Here is a 14776-nt window from a genome sequence, read left to right as displayed (position 1 = left end):
ACGGGCTATAATACAGATGAGGCTCCAGAATAAGGTGCTGAGTGAAGGAAGCCAGATTAAAAGTCACACCTTGTCTGATTCCGTTTAAATGACATGTCTGCAATGGGCAAATGCATGATATAGAAAGCAGACTACTGATTGCCAAGGGCTGGGGACAGAGGAATGGGGAGCGGCTGCTGATAGAGATGGGATTTCCTTTCAGAAAATGATGAGAATGTCTTGGAAATAGAGATGTTGGTTGTGCAACATTGTGAACACGCTAAATGCCACTGAACTGTATATTTAAAAACGGCTAAAAAGGCAGATTCTATGTTATATATATTTCACCCCGACTTTAAAAAAATTGACGGTTAATTTCAAGTTATGTGACTATCATTGCAATTTTTTTTAGTTAAAAAATATTTTTAAAGTGCCTTCATCACAAGAAAATAAAATTGTAACTGTGAGTATGTGGTGACAGACATAAACTAAACTTAGAGTGGTAATTCTTTCGTAATAGTTTTTTGTTTTTTTGGCCACATGTGGGATCTTAGTTCCCCAACCAGGGATCAAACCCACGCCCCCTGCATGGGAAGGGCAGAGTCTTAACCACTGGATCACTAAGGAAGTCCCTCTTTTGCAATACGTACCTATATCAAATCATTCTGTTGTATACCTAAAACTAATACAACGTTCTGTGTCAATTACACTTCAATTAATTTCTTTTTAAAGAATTTAGAAGCCAACACTAAAGGGAAATGATGTGACGTACAATTATATCTTTAGCACTCAGCTTTGTTTTTCCTTGTTTTGATTTTCCTTTAATAGAATACTGTAATAAAGGGATTTGAATTTGGAAATAAAAAATCCCAGTGCTGCGCTGAGCACAGGAAACGCACTCAGAGCCCCTCTATCTGCACTGGAGCCCCCCGTTTTGTCAGGTTTTGACCAAGTCTGAACTCCGGCATAGATTTTCCCCAAACTCTGAGAAGGCATCTACGATCACGCAGCGATGCTGGATGAAGTGGTTAACCTAGCCAAAGCTCGTTGCACAGCTGGGGAAACCTGGCTAAGGGGCTGTCCTTGCCGCGAGGAGACTGGCGGGGTCCGGCGCCGCCCAGCCCCCATCCTTCACTCTCTCTGCTCTGACACACCACTCCCTGGCCCCTGTCGCCCTGCCAGCAGTTGGTGTGTGCTTGGGGAATCAGAAACACATTTTCATATATTTAAGCAAATCTGCTGTGATGATTAAAAAAAAAAATCAGAACCTGCAGACCAAAGCTGAACAGAACCATGCATCGTCTGCCGTTGTACTTTCTCCAACACTCTGGTTCCCTCCAGGAAGGAGCCAGGCCTCCTCGTGGGCCCAGTGGGCCCTGGCCAGGCCTGAGGCAGGAGAGCCTGGGGTCTGGGCTGTGGGTCAGGAACACAGCCCGGACCCCCTTTCTGGGGTAGTGATGGCTGGCTGGTAAGGGGGAGGGGCTGCAGCTTGGCACCTGCTTCTTTGAGCCTGCCAAGCTCCATTCCAGCCCCAGGACTTGCGTGCCCTGTGGGCCTCCTCTGGTCTCTGCCTGCCCAGTGCTCCTTTCCTCCTCCCCTCCTCCCCCGACACCCTTGGCCAGGCGGAGAAGGCTGAATCCCAGCTCCACCAACAGTGGGACTTGGGAGCCTTGGTCTATTTCTCCATCCAGGGCACAGTGGCAGCCTCGCCCACAGCTGGGGAAACCTGGCTAAGGGGCTGTCCTTGCGGGGGTCCGGCGCCGCCCAGCCCCCACCCTTCACTCTCTCTGCTCTGACCCACCGCTCCCTGGCCCCTGCCGCCCTGCCGGCCGTTGGCGTGTGCTCCACAGCACACTTACACACTGTGCTCCAGGCTCCTCTTCTGTCAATGTCTACTTTTACTCCTTGTGTCTCTCAAGCTAAATTCTAGACCAGGGGTGAAAAAAAATCCCTTTTTGGGAACATTCACTTTTTGCCAGGCTCCCAGAGAGGGGCTTTCCATCCTTGTCTCGTCTCACCCAGACAACCAGCCTTTGAGATTGTGTTTTGCGTCACCCCACTTTTCAGATGAGAAAACCGAGGCTCAGAGCATGAAGGACTTATCCAAAGTCCCACAGCCCAGAAAGGGATGAGTACGAGCCCCCACTCGCCCCGTCCCGAACCTCAACTTCTCATCCACAGCTGGGGTCGCCTGCCTGTCCATCCATCCACCCTCTGCTTCGTCGTCACACGTGGAACTTGAGGCAGTTTGTGTTAAACATGCGTTGAAGCATAAAAGTCAGGGCCAGGGGATGTAGAGAGGCAGAAGAGCCTGGGGAAGGTGGGGTGCATAAACTGGAAAGTTCTGGAAGCTCTAAGTCTGACACTCTGGAACGATGTCTCCTCCAAGCCCTTTCCCTTCCCCTAGGCAGTCCAGAGGCTCCGCCCTCCACCCTCCTGGGGTGTCTGGACCCAAACTCCTTCCCTTGAAAAAGTAGGAGGCCAGGATCTCACCCACGGGGCCCTCGCAGGCAGGGCTGCCCCCTCCTCTCACTCGTCCGCCCCCAGCAAGGAGGCCTCACCAAGCAACAAGATGTCATGCATGGAACTATTCTTGTCCCAGGCTGGGACCTGCCTCGGGCGTTTCAAGAGACTGAGCGGCTTTAACTAAGAGCTGGGTGAAGCTCAGTTTCCAAAATTGCTTCCTGCTTAAGGACAGAGCTGTGCAGACCTCCTGCTATCAGCTGACTGAAAACCTCACAGAACAGGGGCGCAAATGGGGCAGAAGTAGAGTCTTTGGGTGCCTCCTCTGTCCTCATCGAAACCCTAATTCTTCTCATAAGACTCAGCCCTAATCTCTCCTCCTCCGAGAAGCCTTCCTGGACCACACTGTCCTTCCACTCACCCATCCATTGGTTCAGTAAATGCCTGCTGAGCACTGATTGAACCAAAAGGGAGGGATGCGGAGATGAACAAGGCAGCCGTGCCTCCAGGAGCTCCCAGCCCAGGAGGGAGGCAAACATCAGGCCTAGAGTACTGAGCGTGCGTTGAGCATCAATACGTGCATTCTATCAATAGTCCTATTTAAGGAAATGAGACTCAGAGAGGTTAAGCCTCGTGCCAAAGGTCACACAGCAGGGGACTCCAACCTCTCTGTCTCTGCCTCTAGAGCCTGAGCTCTTAACTAGGAGGCCACATCTGTGAGCTTAGGTGACAAGGATGCAGCCAGATGAGGTGTTTTAACCCTCCTGGGCTAGGGAGTCAGGAAAAGCCTCCTGGAGAAGGTGGGTTCCAGCCTGAACCTGGAAAAAGGAGCCTGGGTTATCTAGGTAAACACAAAAGGGTTAGACATGAAGGAAGCAAGGAAGACATTCCAGGTAGAGGAGGTGGGAAAACTTTGTGGGAAGCTGGAGCTGGGAGGGATGGGCGGGGCAGGGGGTTGGGGGAGGCGGGATGTGCCTTCATCCTTTGCAGGCTCCTTACACTAGGTGTCCATCTCACCCTCTCAGTGTTAGTCGGGTACCACCCTGAACACCTGCCCTGTTTCTTTCATTGTCTACTTAGATTTGCAAGAGTTCATCACATTCTGGCAGGAGGCGGGGCATCTGTGACCTTGATTGCACGTGGTGTTCAGTGTCACAGTGGGGAGGGGCTTGAGGTCTCCAGGACCCACCTGCCACCTGAGTTATCACCCCAGCAGACTCCCTGGGGGAGGGATGGGGGGCCACTGGCTCTTCATCTGGGTAAACTGAGGCACAGAGAAGGCAAAGCAGCTTCTGAGAAACACGTGTGCTTTGGGTTTTCCTGTATGTCAAGACCCTGGCGTCTCTGTGTGCTGAAGTCTCCTTAGATGAAATGTTTAACATTCACCTATTTCACCATGGAAAAGTCCAGATGCTCAAGACTGGATCAGCAGCACTATCAAAGGCTCACACTAGAAGAGAACTGGCACTCTCTAAGCACTTGCTGATATACTGAGAGAACCACTTCCTTCTCCCAGCAAGCTGGAGAGACGGGCAAGGCAGCCATCACCACGTCCTGTTACCGGTGGGGAAACGGAGTCTCAGAGACTTGCCCCAGATCACTCAGCCCATAAGCAGCAAAGCCGGGATGCAAGCTCAGGTCTTTGGATTCCAAGCTTGAAGCTTTTGTCTGGATATCATAACACCTTTCTGGAACCTCCCACCAGGTCTCCAATATTCAGGAATCTGAGCTCCCAGCTTCAGCCCTCACTCCGGGACCCCCACTCCTGCTGTCTGCCTTTCTCCTTCAGCGGTAGTGACACCCCCACTCTGCAAAGGTCCCATGGGAAGCACAGGCCTCTTGCCTGCTCATCATCAATAAAAAGTATCACCCACCGCTGACGGATTATGTAGAGCAGTGTTCCTCAGAGCGTACCCTGTGTGCATCTGAATTACCTGAATTTCCTGTTAAAATGCAGCTTCTGGCTCCGAGGGTCTGGAGGGCGGGTGTTGCCCAGGACCCGGTATTTCTAACAAGGTGCACCTCGGGAGGCGAGTGGGCAGCCAGCTGCAGGGCCATTTTCAGCATCACCTGCCTGGTCTGTGCCCCCAGCCCTCTTTCCTCACCATCTCTCTCCTGAGGCTCAAGGCACAAGGACAAGGTCTCCCCCTTCCTTTCGTGGCTGTGCAGGTTGGTGGGCAACCTCTCTTTCAGAGCGCCGTGGGACTGCTCCCCATCCTCAAGGGGTCTTGCAAGAGGCCGAGAAGCCTTTGCCTCCTTCTCTCTGGCCCTGCAGACTCAGCAGGCTGGCCCCCTCTAGCCAGGCACTGGGAGTCAGAGGTGGGAGGCCGCCCGCCGTCTCCCGCAGCCCTCATTGAAATTTCGCCCTTGCCCGAGAATCTTTGGTTGAGAGCTCAGCCCTATTAATTCTCATTGTGCATTTAGAGCCAATAGGTTTTTATTTATTCATTTATCTTGGTCTTCCTCCTCCCTCCCCTTCCTCACCGGTCTGGAATTTACAATTCAGGTCTCAGGTGGCCTTGCGGAAGGACAACGAGTCCAAGGCTGGGAGAGTCTGCACACTGAAGCCTGCGAGAGGTAGTCGCCTCCCCCCGCCGCCCCATCCCCACCGCCCCCCCGCCCCGCCCCCCGACCCCGGGCCCCTGGCGCACCCTCAGGACACTTCAGAGCTCACGCTCTGACCTGGATGGATGTTGCGACAGGCCCAGCACTCACTGCAGGAGGGATGCCAGGAAACAGGGACCCACTGGGCAATCCTGAGGCTAAAGTGGGGCTAAGGGCCGCCTGGGTACCACTAGGGCGCCCCCTGGTGGCTGGTTAACACCACGGGCCAAGGCTAGAGGAATTAATGGCTACCTGAGCACATATCCAACCGCCTGCGCCCCTGAGCCCAGGATACAGGGCGGACGTCCTCAAGGCTGGGGTAGGGCAAAGAAGCAAAGGCCCAGGCACCGCAGAGGGCATAAAAGCCGCAATAACAAGCAAACGACGGCTACCACACCGTGAGCACCTACTGTGTGGCGGGACTCGCATGGCTGGGCTGTGTCCTTTCCCAGCACTGTGACACGCCTTCAGCAGCAGCATCTCTACTTCGCCGAAGCTCAGAGAGGGAAGGCTGGGCCACCTGGAGCATAAGCATAGGCCCTGCCTGGCTGCGCACAAGTTCCCGGCCTGCCCTCTAGACTGAGTGACCTTGGCGGGATTTAGCCACTTTCTAATCCCTAAAATGGGATTAGAACGGTCACTACCTTGGAGCATCCTAGAGATGATTTAATGAGACACACACAGAACCTCTTGCCTGGAGAATCCCAGGGACAGGGGAGCCTGGTGGGCTGCCGTCTCTGGGGTCGCACAGAGTCGGACACGACTGAAGCGACTTAGCAGCAGCAGCAGCAGCAGCAGCAGCAGCAGCAGCAGCACAGAACCTGCTCAGGGAAGCTGTGGTAAACAGCAGGGTGGGGGTTTGAATTCATCTGGATGTGACCTCCTCCTCCCTGCAGAAGCAGCCTGGGCGGTGTCCCCACACCCATTGGCTGCATGTTCATGATCAAAGGCAGAGGTGGATGGCAGCCCATCACGAAACATTTAAGTCCATCAGGTTGGTGTCGGGACACCGAGGACCCACCAAGCAGAGGAAGGTGGAGATGCTGTTTCTCCAACACCGCCCTCCTCACCATCTTCCCAGGAGAGGACAGGAAGGTGACAGAAGCCCCTTCCACAGCCCAGGGCTCCAGGACCCAGGTCAGGCGGCATCAGGACTGTGGTGGGATGACCAGCCCACCTTGGCAGCTGCGCTGGGCTCTCTGTGTGAGAATGGGGGCAGGCTTGGCCAGGAGAGGGCCTCGGACTTGCACCTGATGGTCATCCCCACTCCTCAGGCCTTGACCAGAAGCTGGTCCAGTGATTTAAGATTTCACCACCCACCCCATGCCCCCGCCCCCGGCACATTAAAATCGCAATGAATATTTAAAAGAAGAAATACAGTCAAGACTCTAACACAAGAGGCAGCAGTTGACTCTGCTCTGGGAGTCGAGTGAAGAAGTCCTCACATGAGCTGGGGCGGGCACTCAGCCTGAGATGTGGCTCAGAGCTGGGCTCCCCCAGTGCTGACCTTGGCCCTGACCTTCAGGGGCCAGCCCCCTTGCCCATCCCTGAGCCAGCGAAGCCCTGGGGTTCTCAGTGAAGTGGGCCCATCCAGACCCTGGCTCCTGGCCCTGTGCTGCCTTCTCCTTTACTGTCCCCCTCTCTCCCCAGCTGGGGCCGGCCAGCCTGCCCACCGCCCACAGTGACAGCCTCCTGACCTCTGATCATCCCAGTGGGAACCCACCTTCCCAGGCTGACTGCTCTGGGATAGGATCCATGCACCCCAGGGGACTGAGCCATCCTTAGGAGCCCGGTGGGGACACCCACTCAGTCCATCCATAAACCCAGAGCGCTGGAGGCTTCCCCAGGGCACATGGAGGCAGCAACCACCCAAGGATGACACCGAGACCTTCCTGTGGCTTCTGCAGCCTGGCTTCCCTGTCCAGCTTCCTGCCTGGCCCAGGGCCTGCAGGGCTCTGCCTAGTGGAAGGCATCTTTTGGGAGGCAGATCAGCTCAGTGACTCTGGAGCCAGATGCTTGCATCAGAGCTTTACCACTTCCTGGGCTGTGACTTTGGGCCTCAGTTTCTCCATCTGTACAATGGGAATGACGATAACTACCATCTAGTAGCACTTGCTCTGTGCCAGACCTTAGTCTGAGCATTTTATTTTATTTATTTGTTTTAAAATATATATTTATTTATTTGGCTGCATCAGGACTTGGTTGTGACATGTGGGGTCTTTCCTTGCGGCACACAGGCCCTCTAGTTGTGGCGCCCGGTCTCCAGAGTGCTCAGGCTTCCGGAGTCGTAGCACTCAGGCTCAGTCATTCCATGGCATGTGGGATCTTAGTTCCCTGACCAGGGATCGAACCCGTGTCCCCTGCATAGCAAGGTGGAGTCTTAACCACTGGACCACCAGGGAGCATTTTAGGGTGAACTGAACTTGTTAGGGTGACCTGAGTGTGTGCTGAGTGTGCACACTTTAGAGGACAGCAGCTCAGAGACGCCGCCGGTCCAGAGCTCACTCCCTGAAACTCTGTGTGACGCAGAATCAACCCAGCTGAACTGAGTGAGGACTCCAAGGAATGACTCGTACTGAGCTTTCAAGCCCCATGCTCGGGGACTGGCATAAATGACCCCCACTCTTATTATTGTTGCTGTTAATGGAGTACTGATGTACCCCATGGCTCTGACTCCGTCTTTAACTAGAGACTCAAGTGACACCACCTGAACGCCTCCCTTCCCCTGACTTAACCAGTCACTGTGGTCACCACACATCATGATGGAATCGGAAAGGGTGCCATCCACACCAGCCACCCTGATCTGACCCCTTCCTTCCTCCCTTACGAATCCCCTCTGCAGGTCCACCAAACCTTCCCCCACAAAGGGCGCTTGGCCTCTCTTCGCCTGGCAAATGGTTTGCTGGATTGGATTGGGTGGACCAGGAGGTGTCCCCCTGAAGGGATGAACGGGGGAGGGCAGAGTGCAAGCTTGCAAATAGCACCTTGCTTGCTCACCCAGATGCTGACTTCCTACAAGGGAGGCGGGGCTTATCTGCAAGGCTGGGCAACTGTGGCTACGGTGGTGGTTTGGTGGTTTTCCCAGAGGAGAGGATCCAGTGATCACCAGGCCAAGAATTTCCCCACCCCAAAGAATGGCGTCACGTGACCCCAGCATCCTCGGGGCACACTTTGCTCTGGCGCATCTCCAAGGCGAGACAGAGACATTCCTGATCCTACAGGCTGGGAAAGCCAGCCTGGCATCCGGGTCCCAAGGGTCTGGCCCAGACCCCCACCCCCACCCACTTGGCCTGAGCAAAGGCCACAGCAGGGGGCCGACTTACGTGGGAGCAGAATCTTTCCGGGGGGTCTCCGCACGTGATGCCGGAGGGCTCCACCTTCACCTTGACATAGTCCTTCAGGCGCATCACCTTGGGCTGGCAGGCATAGAACTCCCAGGTGGGGCCTTCGTCCGTGGTCACCCAGGATTTGCAGATGTCGTAGTCCCCGGAGGCCAGGGCCAGGCAGTGCAGGAGGAGGGCCAGCAAGCGCAGCATGGCGGCACGGTCCCCAGGGGCGCGGCCCACAGGGGGCCTGGTGAGGCAGCGGCTGGCTCAGGCGGGGCACACAGCCTCAGCATGGAAAAGCCACATCTACCGGGCGACGGAGGCCAGATGTCCCAGGGACTCTGCCAGGTTGCAAACAGCGAGGAAACTTGGTTTTTCCAAGAGGCCGATATGGAAAACCCAGAGCCGGCGTTTCTCAGAGTGCTGATGGGCAGATCAAGAAGTTGCCCACAACTTGGCGTCCTCCTCACCTTGGCATCACCCCTACCCCAGAGGTGAATCTGATCAAATCAGGCAAACGCTCCAATTGTGACCGTGGATGGAAATGGGAGACGGAGAGAGTCCGCAGGGATCTGGCATGAGGCCGGATCGGATTGCTTGTAATTTTTGTCCTTCCGATCAATCCAGCTCTTTAAAGGGCCCTTTCATGTGTGATGTGTGCTCAACACAACTGCACAACCACCCTCTGGCCTGCGTTGTAAAGATAAAACAAAATCAGGTGGAGTACCTGTGAGCTGCACACACGTCCCCCCTATGGGACTGGACGTGGCATTTTGGACCTTGGCATTTTCACCAAAGTGAAAGAGATTTCTTTTCATATGGGCTGAAAGTGACAGCAATCACGCAGCTGGAGCACAAAAAGCGACCGAGGTGTTACCTGGGGGGCAGCGGATCTGGGCCTGCTTTGGTTGGGACAGGCACTAACAGGGCCAGCTGACCTCGGCTGGTAGCCGTCGGCAACTTATCAGGATGTTTCTGAGACTTCAGCTCCCAATCCATCCAGGTACCCGGGGTCTGGCTTGTCTTTCATTGTAGGGAGGGAGAAGAGAGAGCTCATTAGCAACAACACCTGCAACAAATTAAATAGAGAAAGAGGGGGATAAAGATGTAGAAGAACAAAAGCTCTCTGGCAAAACGTGCAAAACACGAAGCTGCATTAGCAAGGTCTCCGGAGAAAACTGGGTTATTGTCATTAATATCGGAGAAGCACATTTGGAGATGGGGTACATTATTCAAGAAGGCAATGTGCTTTCTCCTTATTTCTGGGGGTCCTGGGGTCAGCAGAAGTGTCCCTGTTTGGGGTCAGTGACTTTCTAAAACAGCTCCAGGAGCCGAGACTGAATGGTGGCTTTAAAATACTGCAACTGACAAGTCAAAATGTCAAAACCGTTGAAGGCCGAGATGAAGCTGTAATTATAGGTGTCGATGAGGCTGTGTGGACAGGCTCAGATAAAGAATGGTCCACGCGTGGCCAAAAGTTACAAACCAGGTGCTAATAACTGTCTCCAAAATTCTGAAATGGTGAATTTAATTTTCAACTGTAAGGAACTAGGGATGTTGAAGACTTTGACGGAAGTGATGATGGTGTGTTCTATTAGATTTTTCCGATCGAGGCCAAAATTTCACAGTCATCCTTAGAGGGTATGTTTATAAACAGGTCACCATTATGATTATTGCTTTACTATTTTAAGCTATTTGTAATTATTTAAAAGCCCTAAATAGATATAACTAAGATGAATATTACATTGTGGAAAAAAACATGACTCCAGTAATGTGATGTGTTCCCAGACATTTGATATATCACCAGGAGAATCTGGTCCCCCAGTGAGGGATCCTGGCCAGAAATACTTAGCCAATAAATAGGGCAAAGGTTACTGCAATGAGTCACAGCAGAGCCATGTGTGTTATTAATTCTGGTAATTATGTCTCTGATTGTTGCATCTACATTCCCAAACTATTGCACCATCCATGCTACCTTCACCGCTCAACCGACTCTTCAGCCATTGTATCTAGAAGGTCCTGAAGAGTTAACTACGTTTCCATGTTCCTCCATTCTCCATCCAGACACAAACACACTCCTGCCCAAACGACAAACCAGAGGGCTGGGGACACTGTCCAAATGGGGGCTGGCCGCTCAGCTCCTCCCCAGGCGGAGTCCCCAGCCTAGGTCCCAATGCTCCAGGCTGGGGGCATCATAAATCTGCGTTAAGGCAGCCCCTGCCCCTCTCTCTGGCTGAAGGGCTCTTGATGGAGATGAATGAGGAGCCAGGGAGACACATTTTCACATCTCACCTCTGGCAGTTTCGAGAGAAACGGTGTTACAGAGTCCTCCTGGCCTTGAATGTGCTCCTTGCTAGAAAACTCTCAGAAAGAATCCGCCTGGAGACTATTTTTACAACCTGAGAAAATGTAGTAAAAATAAAATAGCGCCGGCCGGCAAAGGTTTGGATGCCTCTATCTGAGCTTCATGCTGCCCAGAAAACAGCACGTCCCTAATTAATTCTTCCAGCCGCGGGCTCCCAACTGTTCACTCCCAGGTGGGGCGCTCCTTATACGGGACACCAGGGCGCCAGGCTTCACTGCTTCCAGGGAGGACCCACCCAGCCTGGGGCTTCCTTCATCTGCAGTGATGCTCCCAGCCTGAACGCTGCTGGACGAGGGGAGGCAGCGAGGCCCGGAGGCCAGGAGGCCCGCCAGATCCACGAGGCAGCACGCCTTGCAAATATATTAATTGCTTTGCAGTTCTGTTGGCTTAAATGCCATGCATTCCCTGGAAAACGGGGTGAGGGTCGGGGGCCAACAACGACAAAATCTGCCCGGGAGGGGGGCAATAAACGTGTTTACAACTAGTCAGTCAATTGGGCGTTGCTGGCACCAGAAGGGAATTGTGAGCTCAGCACGAGAATATTATTACAGTCGGGTTTTGCCAAAGAGGAAAAAACGGGAGGGGGAGAGACGCGAGAGTCTTCGGCACAGCGAGGCGGAAAGCGGAGAGAGAAGCCGGTATGGGAAATTTCAGGAGTAAGAGGTTGGGTCCCGGTAGATTGTTTTCTCCTTGGAAAATAAATCTTCACCTGATATTATTAAGAAACTGCAGCTCCCAGAAACAAATAGAATCAATGCGCTTTATTTTCTTTTAAGAGTCCTCAGGAACGGGAGCGGAGGGGGAGGGGCTGATAGCCAGGGTATTAAAACCCGAAAATTAGATTTTACCAGGATTTCTGAACTCAGATTTCTCTGTCTTATTGAATTAGCGCCTCTCGAGCTGGCTGGGCTCGAAGCAAGCTCCTCCCGAGTTGCCGTCCGGCCCCTCGCCTCCTGGGAAACTTGCCTGATGGGCGGGGAACCCCTAGAGGTGGTCCCTGGAGAGGGGGCGCTGGGGCTTTCTCCTGGGACCCAGCCCATACCCCAGTTTCTTTCTTCCTTCCCAGCGGGACAGCGGAAGAGGGGGTGAAATCTACCTTCAGATGCGGTCTGGGTCACCTTCCAGTCCCACCCCACCCTCCCAACTCTAACCATCGCAGCCCCCCCCCCACCCACCCACCACCCGCCAGCCCCGCAACCCCGGCCGGTCCCATGGGTGCACCCGCTCACCGCCGCCGCGCGAGCGTGCATCCCACTGCTGGCGGCCGGGTGCCCCAGCCCCGGATCGGCAGCCTCCTCGGGCTCCAGGTGCCCACCTCCCCCGGCCGCATGCCCTCTCAGCTCCCAGGCAACCCCGAAAAGTTGAGCACGGAGGATGGGGCGCGAGGAGGCATCCACTGGGAGTTTGGGGCTGCGGCACGGGGCTGCTTGTGGGGTGGGGGTCAGCTCCCCGCCGCGGACCCCAGGGGTTTAGAGTCCGCGCTTCGGGTGGGCTGCAGGCGTCGTGCCTCGCACGACAACATGCCCAGGAAGCCCTCCGTCGCTTTTTGTCTTTCCAAAGTTGAGTGTACGCCCCGGAGCAGTTAATAATCACACCTTTAATAAAGGCCGGGCGGGCACCGAGGGGGGCCCCCCTCATTTGGCACCTCCTCCCTTAATTAGGGGACGCCGAGCAAAGCGCCCGGTAATTACTCTCATCCTTTTGCCCAGCGCCGCAGCCGGCAGGGACCCCGCCGCCGCCCCCAGCCCCCAGGCAGCTAACTTACTCGCGAGCCGGAGCCGGCGGTCCCCGCGAGCCCGCGGTCCTCTTCCCGCCTTCCCGCGGCCCCTGCTCCCACCGTCCGCGCGCCACCCAGCTCCAGGTTCCACTCCACACTGTCCCCGAGCCGGTCCGGGCGCATAATCCTCCCCATCAGCCCACCCCTCCCAGGCGCCGAAAGAAGTTTCTAGCGGCGGCCGGAACGCAAGAGTTTTTCTGTGCAACTCACACATTTTCCCAGTTTTCCGAGAGGGGAAGGGGATGGCAGAAATTGGAGTGGCTCTAGAGGGTGGCGACTCAATCAGGGTAGGGGAACGGCGCGAAGGAAGGGTTAATTTCCTTTCCACAAACACATCCAGGCATTCTCTTAACATCCACCCTCCCGCCCCACTCACTCGCACAAACGATGGGAAAAGACCCTGGTGGGGAAAAATCCAGCCCCGAAAGACAAGCTACTCCTTTAAGATGTTGCTACAAATGCACACTCACACACCCCTCTCCAAGCGACTCCGGTCCTCCTCTTGTAGCAGTCGCCACCAATAACTTTTGCATCCGAGCCTCGGCTGGGCTACTGTTAAGTGGCTCCCGGGCCCCGGGAAAGCCTGCGCGGTCACCGAAGCCCTTTAAAAATGAAAGCAGGCTGGCCAAGCTGCAGCATATCCACCCCCCAACCCCGCTCGCCTCCCGGGCTCTCCCCGCCCGCCTTACCCCGGCTCGGAGCGGCTTCCCGGAGCGGAGACCCCGGAGGCCGCCACCCTCCGGCGCTCTGCTCCCCCGTCCGGCTGGCGCTGGGTGGGGGCGAAGGCCGAGGGCTGCGAGCCGCTGCTCCTTCCCCCGCCGCCTCTGTGGCTGTCAGATCGGGGCTGGGGAGCCCTCCGGCCCCCGGGGGGGCCGCCCGCAGCCGTCCCGGAGACGCGGGCCGGGGGAGGGGGCCGCCCGCGCCGCCCGCATCGCCCGCCGGGGGCCGAGCCGGAGGTCGCCGCTAACAAGTGCAAACTTTTGGGGCCCTCTGGGCGGCTCGGAGAGGACCCGCGCTGGGGCACCGGGCAGCCCCCGGCCCGGGTGGGCTTCGCGGCGGCTCGTCGGGGCGCCGGGGCATTCCCCCCCCGGGGCGCGGCGGGGGCCAGATGGCCCGGGCGCTTCACTGCCCCCCTGCACTCCGCTCCAAGTTAATGCTGAGGCTAAATCCTCTTGCCATCACTCACGATCACCATCGGGGCTTTTATCTCCCGGTCTGATCCGGGCTGCGTAACTTCCTCTGTGTGGCTTTAACACACCATCCCACCACGGAGCAGCGGTCTTCTTAAAGGTGCAGGAAGGAAATACTGCGAGACTCGGGGGACGCGCCACGGCCCGGGGAGGGGCGCGGCGAGCAGGGGCGTCCCGGCGGGCCCGCGGCCAGGGTGGTCCCAGCGAGCGGCCGCTGAAGCGAGCCTGCTCTGGGGGGGCGGGGGTCGCAACCTATACATCGCCTCCCGGCCTGGGGGCCAGCGGGTCCCCGCACACAGAGCGCATCTCAGCCAGCTCGGGCCAGGCGCCGCGGGGCTGCGGCTTCCTTTCCCCAAACCTCGGGGGCCCGACCGGGTGCCAGCGCCCATGGGTGTGGGGGCTGCCCCATCGGCCCTGGGGGAGGGGTCCAAGTGAGTCAGTCCGCCCCCCACCGCCCCCCGCCCCCCTCAAACAAGCCCGGGGCTCAAGGCTGCTGCTCCGTCTCCCTCTGTGAAGTGCTGCCACCCAGAAGGCCCCAAGCAGTGGGTAAAGGGGTGGGTGGGTGGATTTGGGGAGACGGGGAGGGGGACCATCTGAGCGCACAAGCGGAGCCTGAATACCAGCTGACACATCGCCGCCTCCACCCTGACGGGCCCTGCTTTTGACGGAGCCAAGCCAGCTCTGGAGGGAGTGCGGAGTAGGGGGCAGGAGGGGCCTCACTCCCTGGCGAGACTGGGAGGAGGGCGTGGGAGGACTCCCGCAGGGGCCTAGGGCAGAGGCCCTAGGGATTGGCCGCACTGGGCAGCCCCCTGGGGCTCTTCAGCGCCCCCAGCCCCCCACCCCGGAGGTTTCCTTCCGGGCTGCCTCCCAGGCCTGTGGGGAGAGCTGTCTCCATCTTGCAGGGGCACCCGTGGCTTTCAGATGCTCCCTGGCGCGCTCCTGGTGGGTTCTCACTGCAGCTCAGGCAGCCGGCTCTGCCATTGGGAAGCATCAGGAACAAAGAGCCCGAGGATGGAGAGAGAGAGCGAAGGAGGGACTGGGCCAAGGTCACGGAGGGTGTCAGGAATAAGAG

General features: G+C 56.5%; 1 protein-coding gene across 7 annotated transcripts in view; it reads right to left on the bottom strand.

The window, feature by feature from the left end:
• Nucleotides 1-14138, bottom strand: part of NTNG2 (netrin G2) — a 71856-nt gene extending 57718 nt beyond the window's left edge. The window contains exons 1-4 of one of the 7 annotated variants that reach the window (XM_061433940.1): nucleotides 13204-14135; nucleotides 12989-13116; nucleotides 10665-10771; nucleotides 8370-9441 (exon numbers count right to left, since the gene is read on the bottom strand). In XM_061433940.1, coding sequence (XP_061289924.1) covers nucleotides 8370-8582 — 213 coding nt within the window. In that variant the 5' untranslated portion in view covers nucleotides 8583-9441; nucleotides 10665-10771; nucleotides 12989-13116; nucleotides 13204-14135. Of the gene's footprint in view, nucleotides 1-8369; nucleotides 9442-10664; nucleotides 10772-12984; nucleotides 13117-13203 lie in introns of all 7 variants that reach the window. The other 6 variants (XM_061433942.1, XM_061433941.1, XM_061433943.1 and 3 more) reach the window with 6 other exon arrangements.
• Between the last annotated feature and the right edge of the window lie 638 nt (nucleotides 14139-14776).

The sequence above is a fragment of the Bos javanicus genome, chromosome 11 (genome assembly GCF_032452875.1).
Source record: "Bos javanicus breed banteng chromosome 11, ARS-OSU_banteng_1.0, whole genome shotgun sequence".
NCBI lineage: Eukaryota > Metazoa > Chordata > Mammalia > Artiodactyla > Bovidae > Bos > Bos javanicus.
This window is presented reverse-complemented; position numbering and strand designations above follow the sequence as displayed.